Genomic DNA, 23979 nt, shown 5'->3' on the forward strand with positions numbered 1-23979 from the left:
AGGGGCGGGACCGGGGGTCCCGGGCCTAAACATAAGTCTAACTTGAAACTAAAGTATAGCCATCCATTCCGGTCAAGCCGGGAGCATAAAAAAGGATGCAATAACAAGGAATTAAGACACATAGTGTCTGATTTCCCGGGGCGGGGTAGACCCCGGGCCGGGAAATAAAGGTATATTCAATACCAATTCCTTTAGAGACTCCGGGCTAGTGAACTGTCATATATAATCATCATAGGAAATGTTATAAAATAATAGGGGGGCGGAACTGTAACTAAGAACTGCCAATCGAACCCGGAGGGTTTCGTATAACATAAGCCAGAATGAAAAGTGAATATAAAATAGGGTGCACCGGGATCCAACTCTGTTGACCGGTGGCCAACCAGACTAGACAGAGACTAAACCGCCGGGCCACCCGGAGGACAAAGTCCATAAACACTTAACTACCCCCTCTAAAAGGAGGGAAGGCAACGGTCCCTTAGTGGAGGGGGGGGAAGCCTAGCCTCCCACCTAGCTAGAGGGGGAGCGTGGGGGAGGATCACGTGATACGAGGCAGCAGGGCTACCAACTGACGATCCCCAACCAGACAGATCAAACGGAGTAATGGCACAAATATTCATTATAAAAATAATAATAGCGTTAAATATATGAATAAACACAAAAAATTTTTGGGCAAGGCATGCAACATAAATAATTAAATCACAAAAGACACACCTGATGGCTAAAATAACATTGCCGCCTTAGTAAATGATATCGGCCCAAAAATTGAACCACGAGGATTCTAAACGCTAAATAATGAATATTCACAATAACAAATAATATTTGATAATAAAAATAATACACATAGTAACACCGCAAGTGAAAATTAAAAGCTCTCAAAAACAGGAGTACCAACTGTAGTGAAATCAAGCAAGATCGGTAATAACGAAGAGAATAAACTCCTATAATATAAATATTAAACGATCTAGGTTGCTCAAAACACAGTAAAACCCAGCTTGGTACTTAACTTAGACGGTGTCTCCTGGGAAACCGACGAAGAAGCCATAATTCACTAGAAAATATCCAAAAATCGAGAGCACTGGAAAAATGCGGGTTACTTTGCACGTTGTGCTAAAAGGAGTTGGGTTCTGAGCGGATGCATTGTAGTAGTACCGAGTGAGGTTGAACGGCTCTCCTCTATTGGGGTTCTCTGTCGTGGATTAATCTAAATAGTGCGGGACCTCTGGAATATACGCCCAATTTTATACCGACACCAATGGGTGACCGAGCTAGTTAACCTAGCACTCCTTTACATTTTTTCTCTGGTATATTTAGCAGTAAATTACCTAAGAATAAGTGCTAAATGGAGCTTATTCACTGGGCGGCACAGGTTCGAGCCCAGAAAATATATATTGCAAAATGTGCTTGAAAAAAGAAAAAAATGCCTAGGGTTAAGGGTTGGAAAGTTCCAAATAGCCTGGGGGTAAAAGGGTTAACTGTGGGAGACAGAATCAAAGTAACCCTCATCACCAGAATCTTAGGAGGACGATTAAGTAATTACATCATCACTTACATACATATACCAAGGCACTTCCTCTAATTTTAGGGGGTAGCCGACATCAAACAAATGAAAAAAATGGGCACCTTTCCTCTCTACGTTCCCTTGTCAGGCTGGGAGGAACATAGAGGGGAAAGGTCCCCTTTTTTTTAATTTGTTTGATGTCGGCTACCCCCCAAAAATTGGGGGAAGTGCTTTGGTATATGTATGATGTGATATTGTAATTTCTTAATTTATTCTCCTGAGATTCTGGTGATGAGGGTTACTTTAATTCTGTCTTCCACAGTTAAGCAATAAAAACAATATGTCATTTCTTAATCATATACATTAAATTAAGGTAATTCAGTTTTATTCTGATTCTGATTTCATAGTTGAGCTATAAAATATCGCATTTCCAGGTTACGGCCATTGCTTCGATGTCTGAGAAGTATTATCGGGTGAAGGGAGGGGAGCTGAATTGTCAGGTGATGGAAGGCTTCAAGAGAGATGAATTCGTTTGTGCCAGGAATGGCATTGCTACCCAATACCATGATCGGTGGGGTATCAACGTTGGGGACACAGACATTCTGGTATATGCCGCAGCAATGACTGGTAGAAGGTATGTTCATACGCTCTTTTATTTCAGATATCCTCATTTGATGTAGACTGTAGGGGGGATACCTTAATGTGGTGAAATGGTTTGTGTATTGCCATAATCAGCAAAGCTTTACTAGTCAGGGCCACCTCTACTAAGCTGATTTGCTGTGAGGGATCAGATTAAAGTCTCCAACTATCACCAATCCACAGTGGCCAGCGTGGTTATGAAATGGCCAAATCCCAGACATGGATAAGGACATGTCTGAGGCCTTTGTCCTGCAGTGGACTAGATATGCCAGGGCACCAACCACCCTTTGAAATACTACCGCTAGAGACTGGCCAGACAGTACTACATTGGATCCTTCTCTCTGGTTACTGTTCATTTTTCCTTTGCCTACACATACACCGAATAGTCTGGCCTACTCCTTACAGAATCTCCTCTGTCCTCATACACCTGACAAGACTGAGATTACCAAACAAGTCTTCTTCACCCAGGGGGTTAATTACTGCACTGTAATTGTTTAGCGGCTATTTTACCCTTGGTAACGGTAGAAGAGACTCTTTAGCTATGGTAAGCAGCTCTTCTATGAGACAGTCCAAAATCGAACCAATGTTCTCTAGTCTTGGGTAGTGCCATAGCCTCTGTACCATGGTCTTCCACTGTCTTGGGTTTTTTTTTTTTTTTTTTTTTTTTTTTTTTTTGCTTGAGGGTACACTCGGGTACACTATTCTGTCTAATTTCTCTTCCTCTTATTTTGTTAAAGTTTTTAAAGTTTATATAGGAAATATTTAATTTAATGTTGTTGTTCTTGGAATATTTATTTTAACTTATTTCCTTCCTTCACTAGGCTATTTACCCTGTTGGGGCACTGGGGCTTATAGCATCCAGATTTTCCAACTAGGGTTGTACATACATACATACATATACCAAGGCACTTCCCCCAATTTTGGGGAGTAGCCGACATCAACAAATGAAACAAAACAAAAAAGGGGACCTCTACTCTCTACGTTCCTCCCAGCCTAACAAGGGACTCAACCGAGTTCAGCTGGTACTGCTAGGGTGCCACAGCCCACCCTCCCACATTATCCACCACAAATGAAGCTTCATAAGCTACAACTAGGGTTGTAGCTTAGCAAATAATAATAATAGTGATGATAGTTTGCTGTAGTTATCCCCATGATAACAAAATTCCCTTCAAATTTTCATATTTAGGTATTATGAAAGGGGGAAGGGGTGGGAAGAGTTGAAGTTGAGTGTATGCATATTTATCTAAATATTTAGCCATCCTTTTTGACAGTTCGCTTACACTAGTAAATATCAATCAGTTATTAACCCTTTTACCCCCAAAGAACATACTAGTACGTTTCACAAAACTCATCCCTTTACCCCCATGGACGTACCGGTACGTCCTTGCAAAAATCTGCTATTTGAATTTTTTTTTTGCATATCTTTGATAATTATTTTTGAGAAACTTCAGGCATTTTCCAAGAGAATGAGACCATCCTGACCTCTCTATGGCAAAAATTAAGGCTGTTAGAGCAATTTAAAAAAAAATATACTGTAAAATGTGCTTGAAAAAAAAATAACCCTTGGGGTTTAAGGGTTGGGAATTTCCAAATAGCCTTGGGGTAAAAGGGTTAAGTTGAAAAGAACCTTTATTTTATATTTTCTTTTTAAAGGTATGCGCCAACTCCAAACGGAAGAGTTTCCCTAGAGAAATCGTGGTCGAGCATCATTCAGCCATACGCCTACCAGACTATAGTGAAGGATATAGCGGTTCACGATCCAGGATACAGAGAGCACTTCAACGTAGAGGATTACTTCTCGCCACGAACCAAAGTGTTTATGCTCGGCCAACCGTATTATGGTTGTTTGGGAGAGGTGAGCATATTAATTTGATCCTAGGGATTAATTTCATTCAAGATACATTATAAGCAGTTGGTTCTTTTAGACCTTAGAGGCTTATAGCATCCTTTTTTTCTAATTAGGGTTGTATCTTATGTTGATTTGATCCTTGGGATTCATTTCATTCAAGATACATTATAAGCAGTTGGTTCTTTTAGTGGTTTTGTTATTTTTTTGAATGATGTTGTTTAGTATATTTTTATTATTGTTTTCATTATCTAAATGGAGGTTCATAGAGCCGGATCCATGTACACTGATTTTTGAAGTAGCCAAACATAGTGTTCCTATGGTTATTGACATATTTAGATGAAAGAACTCGTGACGATTGGAATGTTTTAGTATGTTCTCACTTTTGTTAAAGGTTATCGAGATCAACCCGAGTCACAAAGGAAGGATCCGCGTTGTCATGACTGATCTCGGCGAACCCAACTTCGAAGTAGTGAGGAGAAAGCAGGATGAAGTCGACACCAAGTATATGCCCGGTACGAAAATATAATTATAGAGTTTATGAAAGATATGGAAAGGAAAAGAATAGATAATTGGTTTACAGTGGAATGCCCCTGTGATTTCAAGGGGTTGATATCATTTTCATAGAGTTAGTAGGCCTTTCAAAAACTGTTTGTTTTGGATTGTTGAGCAATGAAATTTTCCAAGTGTGAAAGAGTGTCAAGGTAGATCGCTCTGGTTGTAAGCGAAACTGTGGACCTTATTAAATGTTGTTACGATGTAAACAACCATATGATTTTGGCAGCTAAACCACCATTTCCAGGGCCAAGGAATCCAGTAGTATCAAAATAGATACGGTAAATTCAACCTAATGTATAAGTTAATACTAGTAGAACCATCTAATTAAATACTTTAGTTTTTAGAGAAAGTGGCATTTTAATTTTCATAATCTCATTTTGTTTACCAAAAGCTTGTTCTTCAAATGCTTTAGAAAATCAATCTTGTATTATCTAATACAGTACTCACTTACAAAGTAGTCAGAATTAATACATAAAGTACCCTGTTACTGATCCTTTGTAAAACAATGAATGTTAGAAAAGTATAAAGCCAGCTAATCAACCCTTTGTTTTACCCCGCTGCCTGCGACAGTAACCGATTCAAGGTAGACCTCATAAAATCAGGCACACTAAGGAGGATATGATTACAATTACGGATGCAGCATACGCTTTGATATCGCATTTGCAAGTCAAGATTAAAGCAAGAAACGTACCAGAGCTTTAACTCATATGATGTACCTTGTCCGTTCACGCTCGGTTATTACATTACACGTTTAGTTAAGAGCTTTTAGCAAAGAACTGTATGGTTAACTAGGTTAAAGATGGCTGCACCCAAATACGTATAAATACAATTGTATTTGGATTGGTTGTCATGTTTGAATGGCTGTGACTGCAGTAGTTGGGTTAAGGACATTACAGGTACCTAGTTTTGTTTGTTTGATTAAGAAGGACATTGCAGGTACCTAGTAGTGTTTGATTAAGAACATTGCAGGTATCTAGTTGTGTTTGTTTGATTAAGAAGGACATTGCAGGTACCTTGCTGTGTTTGTTTGATTAAGAAGGACATTGCAGGTACCTAGTAGTGTTTGATTAAGAAGAACATTGCAGGTACCTAGTTTTGTTTAATGAAGAACTTTACAGGTACCTAGTTGTTTTTGGTTAAGGACATTCCAGGTACCTTGTTGAGTTTAATTAAGAAGGACATTGCAGGTATCTAGTTGTGTTTGATTAAGAACAACATTGAAGGTACCTAGTTTTGTTTAATGAAGGACTTTACAGGTACGTAGTTGTTTTTGATTAAAGATATTGCAGGTACCTAGTTGAGTTTAATTAAGGACGACATTGCAGGTACCTAGTTGTGTTAAATGAAGGGAACATTGCAGGTACCTTGTGTTTAATTTATAACATTGCAGGTACTAACTTATGTATGATTAAGAACAACATTGCAGGTATCTAGTTTTGTTTAATTAAGGACATTGCAGATACCTAGTTGTGTTTAGAAAGTGTAATAACTGTCGGGAAGCAAGCGTCCAGATTTTACCTTTCTGTTTAGGAGTTTAAGGATAAAGTTATATGCTACTTCAATTAGCGTTGGAAGTACGGAAATTTGTGCAGCATCACACTAAGCATATTTGCTAAATCTTGAAACTGGCTCAGCATAATGTGATGCGTGTGTATGTTGAAGAATATTTATATCAGATTTTTGTAATGCTATTTTTCCCTTGCAATATGGCTTTCGTTTCATGAATAGTTCGGAGGAGTAACATGAGAATGGATGGATCAAAGTAATGTGAGATAGTTCAATCATGTGGAAAGATGAACTGGAAAGAAAACTAGGCAGATAATGGCTGCTATTTTGACTTTTTAAGGATATACTCTTAAACGGAAACTTTAAACCCTTTTACCCCCAGGCTATTTGGAAATTTCCAACCCTTAACCCCCAGGGGGTTATTTTTTCCCCAGCACATTTTGCAGTTTATTTTTTTTAAATTGCTCTAACAGCCTTAATTTTTGTCATAGAGAGGTCAGGTTGGTCTTATTCTCTTGGAAAATGCCTGAATTTTCTCAAAATATTATCAAAAATATGAAAAAAAAAATTTTTATAGCATTTTTTTGCAAGGACGTACCGGTACTTCCATGGGGGTAAAGGGATGGGTTTTGTGAAACGTACCAGTACGTCCTTTGGGGGTAAAAGGGTTAACAAATTAGATGTCAAAATTGTAATGTCAATGCACTATTCCAGAAGGCTGTTTAGTAACTATAAATAAAGCTTCATTTGGTGTTTTTCAGGGTATATCGCAGCACAGAAGGTAGGCATCTCTACGCACTTATTGGCTCGTCTGACTGGCACAGTTTTCCTTCTGCCACCTTCGTCTGATAACCCTGGGGAATTGGATATGAAGAACAGACTGAACATCGGTCTAAACTTGAAGAACAACAAACGTAGTGAGGAGGTAATTCTTCATCCAAGATTTCTTTATGTTTTGTTGTATCAATAGAACTTCAAAAGTTCGAACTTAGTCTCAAATGTTTATATGATGAACAGGCTGACATGTCTCTTTTTATAGTTCATTTATGGAAGATCTGTTTTAATGTTGTTATTGTTCTCAATGTGTTATTTTAATTATTCATCACTTTTCATATAGTTTATTTCCTTATTTCATTTCCTCACAGGCTATTTTTCCCAGTTGTAGACCTTAGGCTTATAGCATCCTGCTTTCCTAACTAGGGTTGTATCTTAGCTAGTAATAATAATAATGGATGGGTGGAGTGAAGAAAGCTCTAGGTGATAGGAACATAGATGTGAGAGAGGCTAAGGAGCGGGCTAGAAGTAGGAATGAATAGCGAGCGATTGTGATGCAGTTCCGATAGGCCCTGCTGCTTCCTCTGGTCGCCTTGGTAACCGCTGAGATAGTAGCAGTAGGGGATTCAGCGTATGAAGATTCAATTGTTGTTGGTAACGGGGGAGGTTGGGCTGTATTTATAGTTCCTGAAGCAAATGGCTCCCTGGCCCAAAGCCTCTTTCAGTAGCTTGGTCTTAATTGAAACATCTTTACTATCTTGTAATAAATGAAACTGCAACTTGCAATCTTTTGGTTTAATCCTCTTAAATTGAATCACCTTCACTATTTTGTAACATGAAACTACAACTTGTAATCTTTTGGTTTAATCCTCTTACGATTGAATCACCGTTACTATCTTGTAACAAATAAAACTGCAACTTTCAATCTTAGTAGCTGTAGTGAACGACACCTCGTAGTAACATGGGATTTTGAGGAGGGAGAAGTCTAATTGGAAAGGGACCTCTGGTAGTGGTATCACTCGCCCCGGTTTTAATACCGACACCCTTTAGGGATGAGCGAGCTGGGTATATTCCTGGCATTCCATGCAACTTTTTTCTCTGGTATATTTAGCTGCTTCCTCCGATGCCTTAGATGACCGCGGAGGTAGCAGCAGTAGGGGATTCAGAATTATGAAGCTTCATCTGTGGTGGATAATGTGGGAGGGTGGGCTGTGGCACCCTAGCAGTACCAGCTGAACTCGGTTGAGTCCCTTGTTAGACTGGGAGGAACGTAGAGAGTAGAGGTCCCCTTTTTTGTTTTTGTTTCATTTGTTGATGATGGCTACCCCCCAAAATTGGGGGAAGTGCCTTGGTATATGTATGTATGTATATTTGGCAGTATTTATACCTTTGAAATGGTGCTTTAAGGGAGCGTTTCACTGGGCGACACAGGTCCCTCGCCCAGAAATAGATTTTTCCTTTGTCAAAATCCCTTTTTGCTTACTGTAATGAATATATTTTATTACAGTCTTTCTTTATCTTATCTTTGTTATTTTAAGTTGGATTTGTTTGTATCTCCAAATGTGTTTAAGTGGAATGTTTGAATATCATATTTTATTACAGTACAGTATTTCTTTATCTGGTCTTTATTATTTTCTGTTGGATTTGTTTGTATCTCCAAATGTGTTTAAGTGGAATATTTGTAACCTGATCCCATGTATATTCAAGCTAAGTTATTTTTCAGGTTGTTGGTTATACCCGTAAAGTACAGGATGCAAACGGCGGCAAGACCATTTGGTTATACTCTCCGAAGACCGTCGAAAGCATAATGGAGTACCAGTCCAAGTTTCCCGAAATCTTCGACCATTTGTCAGAGCAAAAGGGCGATAAAGATATATTTTACCAGGATGAAGTGTTTGGCAAGGAACAGCAGTAAGTGTCTCGGAGTTTCTGCGAGAATTTTTTCTAGTTAGTATGGCTCGGCAATAGATGGCGTTGATCAGTTCAGTCTTTTGTTTACATCTGGAATTGAGAAATAAAAAATAAGTGCTTAATGGGAATTATATTTAATACTGTACTGATGAATAATGGTAACATACATATATGAATTAGGAAAATGCATATTTTGTAGAAAAACAGCACTTGCATTGGTGTATTACATTCAAGGGCTTAAATTAAAAATAGTTGTGATACCTCTCGTGATCTTTTTAATGAATTTTAATTTGGTGCATTGTCAATAGATGGCGCTGATTGGAGAGCTAATGCGCACTTTTTTTGTAGAGGAACTTTCCGGTCTTCCCTTGACTGTCTTAGATAGGGCATTGCATCGTTAAGTTTGCTTTATAAATGAATGATAGTGTATTATTTATATCATTTAGTCGAGATGTAGATGCGTGGTCTTCTATCTCTCTCTTTCTTTCTTTCTCTTTTAGTAAGGAGCGTGTATCTGAGTTAACAGCGTGGCTGAAAGAATCCGACTTTGCAAAAGCGTTTCGTCAGAAGTGTGGCACTCCTTGCCTGGATGAAGCTGTGGTATCGAGGCTTGTGGAAGAGGTTGACAAAATATCAGCAATCTTGGCTAGGTCTGTCAAGATGCAAGTTCGGCCACACTTGCTGTTCAAGGTATGTAGGTTATGATAATTAATGAATTGTGATGGGAATTATACAAAGAAGCCTGTGATGGATTTAAAACTGTGTATTAACCCTTTTACCCCCAATGGATGTACTAGTACGTTTCACAAAACTCATCCCTTTACCCCCTTGGACGTACTAGTACGTCCTTGCAAAAAACTGCTATTTAAATTTTTTTTGCATATTTTTGATAACTCTATGAGAAACTTCAGTTATTTTCCAAAAGAATGAGACCAACCTGACCTCTCTATGGCGAAAATTAAGGCTGTTAGAGCAATTTAGGAATATATATTGCAAAATGTGCTTAAAAATAAGATGCCTGGGGGTTAAGGGTTGGAAAGTTCCAAATAGCCTGGGGGTAAAAGGGTTAAACGTGGTGACTCATGGCTCTTGCTAATGCCATATGCCTGGAAAAGGTCAATCCAAAATCAAACCATTATTCTCAAACCATTGTAGGTTGTAAAGTGCATCAGCCACCTGTTGAGATACTACCGCTAGAGAGTTATGGGGTCCTTTGGTTGACCAGACAGCATTACATTGGATCCCTTCTCTCTGGTTATGGTTCATTTTCCCTTTGCCTACACATACACCAAATAGTCTGGCTTATTCTTTACACATTCTCCTCTGTCCTCATACACGTAACATCACTGAGCTTGCAAAACAATTCTTCTTCTCTCAAGGGGTTAACTACTGTAATGTAATTATTCAATGGTCACTTTCCTCTTCGTAAGGGTAGAAGAGACTTTAGCTATGGTAAGCAGTTCCTCTAGGAGAAGGACACTCCAAAATCAGACCAATGTTCTCTATTCTTGGGTAGTGCCATAGCCTCTGTACCATGGTCTTCCACCATCTTGGGGGTAGAGTTCTCTTGCTTGAGGTTACACTGGGGCACACTATTTGTTATATTTTTTGCCCTCTTTATTTTGAAGATTTTATAGTTTATATATGAAAGATGTATTTTATTGTTGTTACTAATCTTGAAATATTCTATTTTAATTGTTCATTCCATCTCATGTAGCTTATTTATTTCCTTATTTCCTATCTTCATTGGGCTACTTTCCTTGTTGGAGCCCTTGGGCTTATAGCATATTGCTTTTCCAACTAGGGTTATAGCTTGGCAAGCAATAATAATAATGATAATAATAAGAGATTAGTTTAGGTAAGTTTTAAAAACGTGGTGTACGTTCTAACAAGTACAGTAAGTTGCCATTGTGATTTTCTTCGCAGCCCAATCCACTCCAGGGAAGTACGCCACCCGATCCCTCTGTCACGTACGAATTGTTTGACAGAGTGACGAACTGCAGGGAGGGATTTTCCGTACCACTTGGTGCTAGGGGAACTGTTATTGGTAAGAAAATATTTATCGTAGTTTTGCAAGTTAGATAGGTTTGTTTTTCCCTGCTAATATTGTTTCATTCCTGTTTTTTAATTTTTTTAGGCTATAAAAGCTATATTTTCAATATTAAACTTACCCGATAATCATGTAGCTGTCAACTCCGTTGCCCGACAGAATTCTACGGAAGGGATACGCCAGCGATCGCTATACAAGAGGGGGGTGTACTCACAAGCGCCACCTGTGGCCAGGTACTGCAGTACTTCTTGTTGACACCACCTCAATTTTTCCTCTGTCGTGCTTCCGGCAAGACGTTCATGGATACGCTTATAATTTTGGAGTCTTGTTCACGGTTTTTGGTGAAGTATTGCTCTAAGATTTCAGCTTTCGCTATTCAGGAAGTTTTATTATTAGCTTAGCTAGCTTTTGGAATGAATTTGATTAATTATGGTGACGAAGAGAGTATGAACTCTCTTTCACCTTTAAATGGCCGACCCTTCCCTTAGACGGAAGTGTTGGTGTTTAAGAGAGTATAGACTCTCTTTCTTAATTTTGCTTAACAAAAGTTATAGATTTATTTTTTTTATCTCTCCGCCTTTTATAGGCCTCTTCGATTAACTTCCTTTTATTATAAACTTATTAAAATTAATTTTTATAGTTGTTTATATTCGACCTTTCCTAATAGTAGGCGGTCTTTTCTTGGTACCGAAGTTAATTATCATTGAGCCCGTCATTTCGGTTTTACCTGTTAACATATCATGCTATTTTAATGTTTTTGAAAGAATTTCTTTGATAGTCTCGTACTGTTTTCAAAGTTGAACTAACGTTTTGTTTTGTCTCTGCAGTTGTTGACGTTCAGAACGTTCAACTTGCGCTCTATCGTTACGATAGAGAGAGAATTTTCACGGTGTCACGTTGCAGTAAGAGTAACCGTTTCTAGCGTTTTGTTCATTCTTTCTTAGCTTAATGGTTTTAATTCTAATAAAGGAACTTTTTATTTGGGAAATATTTCAGTTTTTTTCCTTTAACAATAATATGTTTTAACGTTATATATGATTGGGCTCTTCTCTCAGGTTCTAAGTCAAGAGAGAGAGAGAGAGAGAGAGAGATAGAGACGGAGGGAGAGAGAGCTGGATAAACGTTTCGTTCAAGCGAGTAACGTTGTTATCGTTTTTGCTCTTCTCCCTAGTCTCTTTAGGGGAAGAAGGTAAACGTTTCTAGAGTTTTATTCTTGTTCTCAAGCTTTATGCGGTGAGAGATTTTAAACGTAGTTTATTTGATCTAGTGTTTAGTCTCTTTCCAGCCACTGAATTATTTATCTTTCATTAGATTTTTCTGTTACATTGTAATTCTGTTTTCGCAATTACTAACTTTTAAGGAAGGATAGAATTGCGTGTTTCAGGTACAAACCACTTAAAGTTTCGAGTTCAGTGAAATAAGTGCAAACAGAAAATCAAAAGTGATAAGTGATTAGCGCAAAGTGTGTCAGTGTTGTGCGTGAGGGTACTTCTGTGCGTGCCAGTCGTCCTCCCAGCTCCCAAGCCCAGGGGAGAAGCAATGTCGAAGGGCAAAAGGGTTCGGCAGGCCTTGATCGGCGCACAGAAGTATCCTCGGTGGTTGCGGGCGTGTCTTACAGAGACCGTCACTCCCACCCGCAGACGATTGAGCCCTTATTTTGCTCGTCTGCAGAAGAAATTTCGGGGAGAAAACGCTGGACTCAGGTCTCAAGACCTCTTAAACGTAAAGTCCAGACCTCTAGAGTTCAACAACCCGGATGCAGTCATTGGGTTAGCTCTGACTCTCCGCAGTCATCAGGTGACTGCACACCTCCTAAGAGAGGTAAGGCGATGCCTCAACAGACCTCATCTTCTGTTAAGGCTTTGCCTCAACAGACCTTATCGTCTGTTGATCCCAAGATGACTTTGCTGCAGTCCATGCAGTCGCAGCTTGCGGTCTTAATGCGTGAGTTTCAGGCTGAGAAGGTTACACCTCCTCCTGCGAGTGCTCCGCCTCACCGCAGTCCAGTCTGCCAGGTGTACGAAGTTGAGGTTCCTCAAGCTACCTTACCGCGTTCGGAGTTGCCAGTTACCAGCGTTGTGCAGCAACCTTAACCTTCCTTAAGGCAACCTCAACAATGGGAGCAGGAGTCTTATGCCTTGAGGCAAGATTTTCTTGCAGTTAGACCATCTTTGAGGCTACAACCTTTTGAGGTACGACAACCTCTACCATGCTTGAGGCAGCCACCTCAGCTCTCGCAGCTGCTACCTCAACTTTCCTCAAGGCGAGAGCCTCAACTCTTGAGGCTAGCTCCTCAGGAACCTCAACTCGTGAGACAGTAACTGCGTTCTGCGCAGCCGCTACCTCAACTCTCGCAGCTCACACCTCAAGAACCTCAACTCGTGAGTCAAGAGCCTCTCTCTGCGCAGCCACCTCAACCCTTGAGGCAAGCGCAACTCTTGAGGCAGGAACCTCATGCTATGAGTCAGCCACCTCAACGCATGCATCTGCCACTTTCTCCTCAACTTGAGCCTCTTCCCATTCAACTTTGAAATAACAAATGACAATAATAACACCTCATTACTTTCATAACTTGCATTTGTAATCATATACATGTATGCCTACACAAACATTATGATAATGGAGGTTATTCGTATTACTTAAATAAAAAAATATATATGTATTCCTTGCAATATATTTTTAACAAATCGCAAATATGGCAAAATATCTTCAAAACAAAAATGAATCATGAGTTATGAATGTAATGTAAATATTATGTTGATATTAAAACCCCATGCAAGCATGCATGAAGTAATGCAGTGTTGCCAACAGGGCGAGTTTCCCTGTCCTGAGGTGAAGTAAATTATAGATCGTATATTTAGTGCAGCTTAATTCTACGATTATCATGCCGGCTATCAAATTCATCAACAAAACAGTCTAAATCAATTCCCTCGGCACGTGCACTTTCAATGGACAGTAATGCGATATTACTCAATCTAGCACTGGTCATGGAATTTCTGAGAAATGTTACACGCCATGCAACATGCTCTGCTTCTCTTACAGCATGCTCTACATACAGCATGCTCTGCATACAGCATGCTCTACATACAGCATGCTCTGCATACCTTACCACATGCTTCTCAGTCACACATCTTTGGTTGTTGCCAACTCACTAGACTGTCAAGCAGTTTCATAACGTTGCCTTCTAGTCTGCTGCTTTTGCACCAGTGAAACCCTCACTGAGAGAACTTAGCTTTTCTCGGATATGGTCCCTGTAGATGAGAAAGTGCTTTTCTCCCTCCTTCTGATATTCCCTTGAGGACTCTGTCATTTGGAGAGGAGCCTTTAGCTGCGTAGCCTCCTATGGACTTTTATTTAAGCATAACATGCTTCCAGGGAAGGTAATGGTTCCACTTCAGTCGCTAACCCCGTCTGTTACCACACCTGCTCCCATAGACCTTGAGCTGTGTTGCAAGACATGTAGTCCAAGCTTAGTCCTTGTTAGAGGATTTTTTGTTTACGGAGTCAGTGTGTCACTGGGAAGACGTTCAACAACCAGCAGAAGTGACTTGTTGTGACGCAGTGCGGCAACCTCAGCAACCCGATAAGGAGTTGTCTATACGACCCAGACAGTCTAGACAGCTTCGGGTTGTCACTGTACTTCCTCGCTTCCCCATGGTTGACAGTTCACAGACTGTGCAGCAGTACCATGATCTTGTGTCCGGCTCCGTCAGACGACTGGCTTTTAAGAGCTCCCACAAGTCGTCGCTGTCTGGAGATTCTCAGATGGACTATGGATCTGACCAAGGAACTGGGCCTCCTGGTCAATTTTGAGGAGTCTCAGCTCGTCCCATCCCAGACCATTGTCTACCTGGGTATGGATCTTCAGAGTCGAGCTTTTCGGGCTTTTCCGTCGGCCCCAAGGATCTTCCAAGCCCTAGAATGCATCCAGAGCATGCTGAGAAGGAACCGATGCTCAGTCAGGTAGTGGATGAGTCTAACAGGGACACTTTCATCGCTGGCCCTGTTCATCGTGTTAGGGAGACTCCACCTCCCCCCCCTTCAGTATCATCTAGCTGCTCACTGGATAAAGGACATGACGCTAGAGACGGTCTCAGTTCCTGTTTCCGAAGAGAGGAGGTCTTCTCTCGCGTGGTGTAAGAACAGCTTTCTTCTCAAGGAAGTCTACATTTGGCTGTTCAGAAACCCGACCGCCGTCTCCTCTCGGACGCATCAGACACGGGCTGGGGTGCGACTTTGGACGGACAGGAATGCTCGGGAACATGGAATCAGGAGCAAAGGACACTTCACATCAATTGCAAGGAGTTGTTGGCGGTTCTTCTGGCCTTGATAAACTTCAAGTCCCTCCAGCTTAACAAGGTGGTGGAGGTGGACTCTGACAACACCACAGCCCTGGCTTACATCTTCAAGCAGGGAGGGACTCTTTCGTGGAAGTTGTTCTAGATCGCAAGGGACCTCCTCATCTGGTCAAAAGATCGAAAGCTCACGCTAGTAACGAGGTTCATTCAGGGCGGTATGAATGTCATGGCAGATCGCCTCAGCCGGAAGGGTCAGGTCATCCCCACAGAGTGGACCCTTCACAAGAGTGTTTGCAGCAGACTTTGGGCCCTGTGGGGTCAGCCAACCATAGATCTGTTCGCTACCTCGATAACCTAGAGACTCCTGTTGTATTGTTCTCCGATTCCAGACCCAGCAGCAGTTCACGTGGATGCTTTTCTGCTGGATTGGTCCCATCTCGACCTGTATGCATTCCCGCCGTTCAAGATTGTCAACAGGGTACTTCAGAAGTTCTCCTCTCGCAAAGGGACACGGCTGACGTGGATTGGCTCCGCTCTGGCCCGCGAGAGAATGGTTCATAGAGGTACTGCAATGGCTGGTCGACATTCCCAGGACTCTTCCTCTAGGAGTGAACCTTCTACGTCTCCTCACGTAAAGAAGGTACACCCAAACCTCCACGCTCTTCGTCTGACTGCCTTCAGACTTTCGAAAGACTCTCAAGAGCTAGGGGCTTTTCGAAGGAGGCAGCCAGAGCGTTTGCCAGAGCAAGGAGAACATCCACTCTCAGAATCTATCAGTCTCAAGGGGAAGTCTTCCGTAGCTGGTACAAGACCAATGCAGTTTCCTCAACCAGTACCACTGTAACCCAGATTGCTGACTTCCTGTTACATCTAAGGAAAGTAAGATCCCTTTCAGCTTCTACGATCAAGGGTTACAGAAGTATGTTGGCAGCGGTTTTCCGCCACAGAGGCTTGGATCTTTCCACCAACAAAGATCTACAGGACCTCCCTAGGTCTTTTGAGACCTCAAAGGAACGTCGGTTGTCCACTCCAAGCTGGAATCTAGACGTGGTCCTAAGGTTCCTTATGTCATCAAGATTTGAACCTCTCCAATCAGCCTCTTTTTAGGACCTCACATTAAAAACTCTTTTCCTCGTGTGCTTGACAACAGCTAAAAGAGTAAGTGAGATCCACGCCTTCAGCAGGATCATTGTTTTCACATCTGAAACGGCTACATGTTCCTTGCAGCTTGGTTTTTGCTAAACGAGCTTCCTTCACGTCCTTGGCATAAGTCGTTCGAGATCCCAAGCCTGTCCAACTTGGTGGGGAATGAACTGGAGAGAGTACTTTGCCCAGTTAGAGCTCTTAGGTACTATCTAAAAAGGTCTTAACCTTTACGAGGACAATCAGAAGCCTTATGGTGTGCTATCAAGAAACCTTCTTTCCCAAGTTCTAAGAACTCAGTTTCTTACTATTCAGGCTTCTGATTAGGGAAGCACATTCTCATCTGAAGGAAGAAGACCTTGCTTTGCTGAAGGTAAGGACACATGAAGTGGGAGCTGTGGCTACTTCAGTGGCCTTCAAACAGAACCATTCTCTGCAGAGTGTTATGGATGCAACCTATTGGAGAAGCAAGTCAGTGTTCGCATCATTCTATCTCAAAGATGTCCAGTCTCTTTACGAGTACTGCTACACCCTGGGACCATTCGTAGCAACGAATGTAGTAGTAGGCGAGGGCTCAGCCACTACATTCCCATAATCCCATAACCTTTTAACCTTTCTCTTGAATACTTTTTATGGGTTGTACGGTCGGCTAAGAAGCCTTCCACATCCTTGTTGATTTGGCGGGTGGTCAATTCTTTCTTGAGAAGCGCCGAGGTTAAAGGTTGTGATGAGGTCCTTTAGTATGGGTTGCAGCCCTTGATACTTCAGCACCTTAGAGTTGTTCAGCCTCCTAAGAGGAACGCTGCGCTCAGTAAGGAAGACGAACTTATTTAAGGCAGAGTAATGGCTCAAGTCGACTTCCTTACCAGGTACTTGTAATTTCATTGTTATTTTGAATAACTGATAATATGAAATACGGGATACTTAGCTTCTTGATATACATGTACACTGGTTTTCACCCACCTCCCTGGGTGTGAATCAGCTACATGATTATCGGGTAAGTTTAATATTGAAAAATGTTATTTTCATTAGTAAAATAAATTTTTGAATATACTTACCCGATAATCATGATTTAATTGACCCACCCTTCCTCCCCATAGAACCAGTGGACCGAGGAAAAATTGAGGTGGTGTCAACAAGAAGTACTGCAGTACCTGGCCACAGGTGGCGCTTGTGAGTACACCCCCCTCTTGTATAGCGATCGCTGGCGTATCCCTTCCGTAGAATTCTGTCGGGCAACGGAGTTGACAGCTACATGATTATCGGGTAAGTATATTCAAAAATTTATTTTACTAATGAAAATAACATATTTGTCACATAAAGTTTGATATAAAAAAGTGTCTTTCCTTTTGCAAGTTAGAAAGGCTTGTGTGTTACTGCTAATATAGTTTCATTCCTGTTTTTTTATTTTTTAGGCTAAAAAAGCTACAATTTGTCACATAAGGTTTGATACAGAAAAGTGTCTTTCCTTTTGCAAGTTAGAAAGGCTTGTGTGTTACTGCTAATATAGTTTCATTCCTGTTTTTTAATTTTTTAGGCTATAAAAGCTATAATTTGTCACATAAAGTTTGATATAAAAAAGTGTCTTTCCTTTTGCAAGTTAGAAAGGCTTGTGTCTTACTGCTAATATAGTTTCATACCTATCTTCTATATTTTAGGCTATAAAAGCCTGTTTGTCACATGAGGTTTGACATAGAGAAACTTTATTTACATTGTTAGGGTCTTTTGTTGCCATGAATTTATGTATGATACTCATCAACTACATCCGTTTGATACTCCTAGGTATACATCTAGCGGACAAGGAAACAGACGTCATGTACGATATATTGTTCGATGAAGCGTTTGAAGAAGGCTTAACTCTCGCTGGACCGGCGACGGCTAAACGTTGCTACAGACTTCACTCGGCCTCTCTGATCAACTTGTCGCATGGAAATCGTTATTTTTCCACTGGCGAAGCCAATGGAAATGGAAAGGTTGAATGCCACAGTTTTTTTTAGTATTGTAGGGCAGCTGTTATAATTTAAGATTGATTAGATGTTAAAGATGAGTATATGTTAGAAGTAATGTCTCCCATAATAGAATCCCACTGCTCCTTTAAGATAGATTAAATTTTAGAGATGAGAATGTATTAGAGGTAATGTCTCCCATAATAGAATCCCACTGCTCCTTTAAGATAGATTAAATTTTAGAGATGAGAATGTATTAGAGGTAATGTCTCCCATAATAGAATCCCAATGCTCCTTCAAGATAGATAAAATTTTAGAGATGAGAATGTATTAAAGGTAATGTCTCCCTTAATAGAATCCCAATGCTCCTTTAAGATAGATTAAATTTTAGAGATGAGAATATATTAAAGGTAATGTCAACCATGATAGAATCCCAATGCTCCTTTAAGATAGATTAAATTTTAGAGATGAGAATGTATTAAAGGTAATGTCTCCCATAATAGAATCCCAATGCTCCTTTAAGAGATGAGAATATATTAAAGGTAATGTCACCCATAATAGAATCCCAATGCTCCTTTAAGATAGATTGAATTTTAGAGATGAGAATATATTAAGAGGTAATGTCTCTCATAATAGAATCCCAAAGCTCCTTTAAGATAGATTAAATTTTAGAGATGAGAATATATTAAAGGTAATATCTCCCATAATAGAATCCCAATGTTCCTTTCAGTCTGATGAGCCCAAACCTGACGTGTGGAAGAACAATCGTCAGGACCAAAACCATCACTACAATCATCAGAATCAACAACGCCCGGAGAAACAGGGCTATTCGCCACACCCTAGTCAGCAAACCACGCCATATCAGCCTCCTCAGGGCAGCATCAACAAAAACCAGGGCTACAACTGTACGGTAAGTATTATCAACAATAGTATTTATAAAAATATTTACAAGTTGAAATCCTTTATGGAATCCGTATAAAAGTATTGAAGAGAGACAGTTATTACCCTCAACAATTTTGATCAAAATATTTACAAGTTAAAATCCTTTATGGAATCCGTATAAAAGTATTGAAGAGAGACAGTTATTACCCTCAACAATTTTGATCAAAATATTTACAAGTTAAAATCCTTTATGGATTCCGTATAAAAGTATTGAAGAGAGACAGTTATTACCCTCAACAATTTTGATCAAAATATTTACAAGTTAAAATCCTTTATGGAATCCGTATAAAAGTATTGAAGAGAGACAGTTATTATCAACAACAATATTGATCAAAATATTTACAAGTTAAAATCCTTTATGGAATCCGTATGAAAGTATTGAAGAGAGACAGTTATTATCCTCAACAATTTGATCAAAATTTTTTTAAGTTAAAATCCTTTGTGGAATCTGTATAAAAGTATTGAAGAGAGACAGTTATTATCCTCAACGATATTGATCAAAATATTTACAAGTTAAAATCCTTTATGGAATCCGTATAAAAGTATTGAAGAGAGACAGTTATTATCCTCAACAGTTTTGATCAAAATATTTACAAGTTAAAATCCTTTGTGGAATCCGTTTAAAAGTATTGAAGAGAGATAGTTATTATCCTGGACAATATTGATCAAAATATTTACAAGTTAAAATCCTTTGTGGAATCCGTTTAAAAGTATTGAAGAGAGATAGTTGTTATCCTCAACAATATTGATCAAAATATTTACAAGTTAAAATCCTTTGTGGAATCCGTTTAAAAGTATTGAAGAGAGATAGTTATTATCCTCGACAATATTGATCAAAATATTTACAAGTTAAAATCCTTCATGGAATCCGTATAAAAGTATTTTAGAAAGACAGCAACAGCATTACAGAAAGTCCTCAGCTTATGAAATAGATTCCAAGAAGCTGTTTTTAAGTCAAATTTTATTAAATTTCGGCCTAGGGTAGAATTCACTTAACTCGCATGCGTATGATTTTCAGCTGCTAAAGTCAACAAATAGTCTCGTTACATATTGCAATTGTCATCTTGCTTACTGCGTTGAATTATATAATAATGCTTTATTGTAGTATTGTATATTATTATTATTATTAGCTAAGCTGCAACCCTAGTTCGGAGAAGCAAGATGCTTTAAGCCTAAGGGCTCCAATAGGGAAAAATAGCCCGGTGAGGAGATGAAATAAGGAAATAGATAAACGATATGAGAAAAAATGAACAATATATATTTTAAAAACAGTAACAACATTGAAATAGATATTTCATGATATATAAACTATAAAAGGACTAATGTCAGCCTGTTCAACTTAAAAAAATTTGCTGCAACTTGAAGTTCTACCGATTCAACTACCTGATTAGGAAGATCATTCCAGAACTTGGTCATAGCTGGAATAAAACTTCTAGAATACTATGTAGTATTGAGCTTCATGATGGAGAAGGCCTGACTATCAGATTTAACTGCATGCCTATAGTCAACTCTTTTTAGTGAGGCAGATTTGCACCGACTCGCAGGGGTGCCCTTTTAGCTCGGAGAAGTTTCCTGCCCGCTGATTGGTTAGGGAAGATAATTCTAACCAATCAGATGGCAGGAAACTTTTCCAAGCTAGAAGGGCACCGCTGCGAGTCGGTGCAAATCTGCCTCACTAAAAAGAGTTGACTATAGGCATGCAGTTAAATCTAATAGTCAGGCCTTCTCCATCATGAGGCTCAATACTACACAGTATTCTAGAAGTTTTATTCCAGCTATGACCAAGTTCTGGAATGATCTTCCTAATCAGGTAGTTGAAAAAGATTGGGTATAATATTACGAACAGGATGGAACTGTCCGGGAAGATTTGAATGTAAAGGCTGGTCAGAACCATTGATACAATATCCGAGTGTTATGATTTCAGTTGTATTTATGTTTGTATCTCTGCATTTTTGTAAGTTGAGGACCTACTGTATTCTTCATTTTTTTTTTCTATTCCTAAGTTAAGTAACCTGCTGCTGCCTCCGATGCCTTAGATGACCGCGGAGGTAGCAGCAGTAGGGGATTCAGCATTATGAAGCTTCATCTGTCGTGGATAATGTGGGAGGGTGGGCTGTGGCACCCTAGCAGTACCAGCTGAACTCGGTTGAGTCCCTTGTTAGGCTGGAGGAACGTAGAGAGTAGAGGTCCCCTTTTTGTTTTTGTTTCATTTGTTGATGTCGGCTACCCCCCAAAATTGGGGGAAGTGCCTTGGTATATGTATGTATGTAAGTTAAGTACTTTACTCTTTGCTTTCAGCCTCCAAAGAACAACCCAGGGTATGACGTTGCAAGCCCTCAGCCGCCAGATCCCAATCAGTTGCCAAGTCCGTCGGCTCTTTATGTGAGTTCACAGACTAAAACACGTTGTCCAGACATTGCAAATGGTGGACTAGAAGTAAAGACAGAGTTAAATCATTCTGGTCGACAGGTATCGTTTTTTTTTTTTACCAATTAATTCATTTGCTCTTTGATTATTGTTACAAAAACCTGTACTGATGAATGCCTTTTGATTGTCATTCACTTCTTTTGATCTAGGTCCTTTTAGGTCCTTTTGAGGTGTACCATTGAAATCCTTCTTTTTCCGTTTTCATTTTAATGTCGATTTAACGTATCGTTGAAGATCCCTCTCTTTCTCTTTTCATTTTAGCGTCTATTTAATGTACTGTAACCTTGAAGTCCTTCTCTTTCCATTTTCATTTTAGTGTCGATTTAACGTATCGTTGAAGTACCTCTCTTTCTCTTTTCATTTTAGCGTCTATTTAATGTACTGTACCTTTGAAGTCTTTCTCTTTCCATTTTTGCATATTTTTAACATACCATTAAAGTCCCTCTCTTTCTGTTTTCATTTTAGCCTCTATTTAACATACCATTGTAATTCGTCTTTCCATTTTCATTTTAGCGTCTGTTTAACGTAGACATGATTGTTCTCTCATAATTTTCCTACGTAGATGTTCCCTTCTCCAAGCAGAAAGGTATAAAGCAACTCTTTTAAAGGGGTGTACATTATTTTAGGGCTATTTTCCATTTGATTCAGTGCAGTATTATTTAATCCCTCCCAGAAGTAGCATTTCTTTGGCTGGCCTGCTTAGTTAAAGATTATCAAGTAATCAAAACATCGTGACTTAGGTACCCACAATCAGAGATTTACATTTGACAGAAGTGCAAACTTTAAAACCTTTTTCTTATTTTAATTTGTTGACCTTTTTAGTAACAGTATTCCCTTTCTAAGAAAAGACATACTAATGAGAATTATACAAAGTATTAGGGACATACAGGTGTTAAAATACTTTGTCTAAAAAGAGTTTGCTTTTGTGCTTGAACATTAAGGATTTTGAGACATCTTACATTAATGGAAAAAAAAAATAATCCTTTTTTATGTATTTCGTTTGTAAACCATTCCTTTTAGTTCCTCCCTACAGACACTTTCTGATAGTTGAAAAGTATGTTTGTATAAAGACATGACTGAAAAGTGTTTTGCTTTTGTGTTCTTTCTCAGGAAACTTGTACTGTTATTTATGTTTTATGTTTGTTGGGTATTTTGAAAAGCTTGTTTGAAAGGCTGTCTGTCTAAAGAACATTGCACTACATTCTTCGATTGTGAAAGAATACCGTAGCTCTTCATTGTCCTAGGAAGAAGAGTATCTCACATTAAGCTTTATACAGTTCTAGAGTATTGAAGGCCTAGTTGCAGAAGAAGTAGCATTTAATTATTGGATGTAGGATAGCTTCTTAAAGAACGTCTATTGACCACTCTCCATTATAGCTTAATATCATCCACACGATACTCAGAGAATTCCCCTTAGCTCTTTGCTTTTATCTTGACTGTGGTACTTTATAGGTGGGATACTTCCTCAAGGACTTAGTCATCTTGCGTGACATAGGCCTTAACAACACGACTGACCGATTTAAATTTATTTTTCATTTACTAGTTTTGTGTGGCAAACATCGGTAATACGTATATTAGATCATTAACGATATTTTCTGTGATATGCTACTTGTATTTGCTTCTTGGGAAATCTCTTTGAAAGGACAAATAGGCCATCCAAAAGACTGATACGTTTGATGAAACCTCAGAGAAATTTCAATCACACCAGAGCAGTGGATTCCATAGGGTAGATAATAACAACCTGCTTGCCAAGTACCGAGATTATTTTGTTTGTAAATTTAAATCGGTGATTTCTCACAAGTGTTCTTATCCTCCCTTGACATTTGTTTGCAGTTTCTACTTTGTTGAGAAGGTGGAAGTAGTCAATAAAGAATACTGGTTGTTTTTCATGGATGAATGAATTAAAGTTTGTTGTTTTTTGCATTCATAGTATAGATGTTTGTTCATAGTTTAAAGTTTACTCATGAATGGCAGAGGTAAGGGACAATGACAATGCCCTAGAGAATAGAGACTGACCACATATACATATCATCAGTGCCCAAGCCCCCTTCTCTATCTAAGCTAGGACTAGGGAGGGCCAAGCAATAGGTTCCATGGTATTTCTTTTTAGGTCTGTATTCCTGTGTCTAATCCCAAACTGTCTCAGATGTATCAAAGGTTTCTACGTTTTCCTCTTTTTTTTTTAAACTTTTTAACCCTTTTACCCCCAGGCTTTTTGGAAATTTCCAACCCTTAACCCCCAAGGGGTTACTTTTTTCCCAGCACATTTTGGTGTATATTCCTTTTAAATTGCTCTAACAGCCTTAATTTTTGTCATAGAGAGGTCAGGTTGGTCTCATTCTCTTGGAATATGTCTGAATTTTCTCAAAAAATTATCAAAAATATGAAAAAAATAATTTTTATAGCATTTTTTTGCAAGGACGTACCGGTACGTCCATGGG

General features: G+C 39.3%; 1 protein-coding gene across 2 annotated transcripts in view; it reads left to right on the plus strand.

Annotated features, from left to right (window-relative positions):
* The window catches only part of LOC137623148 (5'-3' exoribonuclease 1-like), a 53919-nt gene that overhangs the window by 20591 nt on the left and 9349 nt on the right, over positions 1–23979 (plus strand). The window contains exons 10-19 of one of the 2 annotated variants that reach the window (XM_068353833.1): positions 1933–2132; positions 3791–3992; positions 4378–4498; positions 6809–6972; positions 8545–8732; positions 9233–9422; positions 10659–10779; positions 18006–18196; positions 18900–19079; positions 21410–21580. In XM_068353833.1, the coding sequence (XP_068209934.1) occupies positions 1933–2132; positions 3791–3992; positions 4378–4498; positions 6809–6972; positions 8545–8732; positions 9233–9422; positions 10659–10779; positions 18006–18196; positions 18900–19079; positions 21410–21580 (1728 nt within the window). The remainder of the gene's footprint in view (positions 1–1932; positions 2133–3790; positions 3993–4377; positions 4499–6808; positions 6973–8544; positions 8733–9232; positions 9423–10658; positions 10780–18005; positions 18197–18899; positions 19080–21409; positions 21581–23979) is intronic. The other variant, XM_068353834.1, reaches the window with a different exon arrangement.

The sequence above is a fragment of the Palaemon carinicauda genome, chromosome 30, assembly GCF_036898095.1.
Source record: "Palaemon carinicauda isolate YSFRI2023 chromosome 30, ASM3689809v2, whole genome shotgun sequence".
In the NCBI taxonomy this organism is placed as follows: Eukaryota; Metazoa; Arthropoda; class Malacostraca; order Decapoda; family Palaemonidae; genus Palaemon; species Palaemon carinicauda.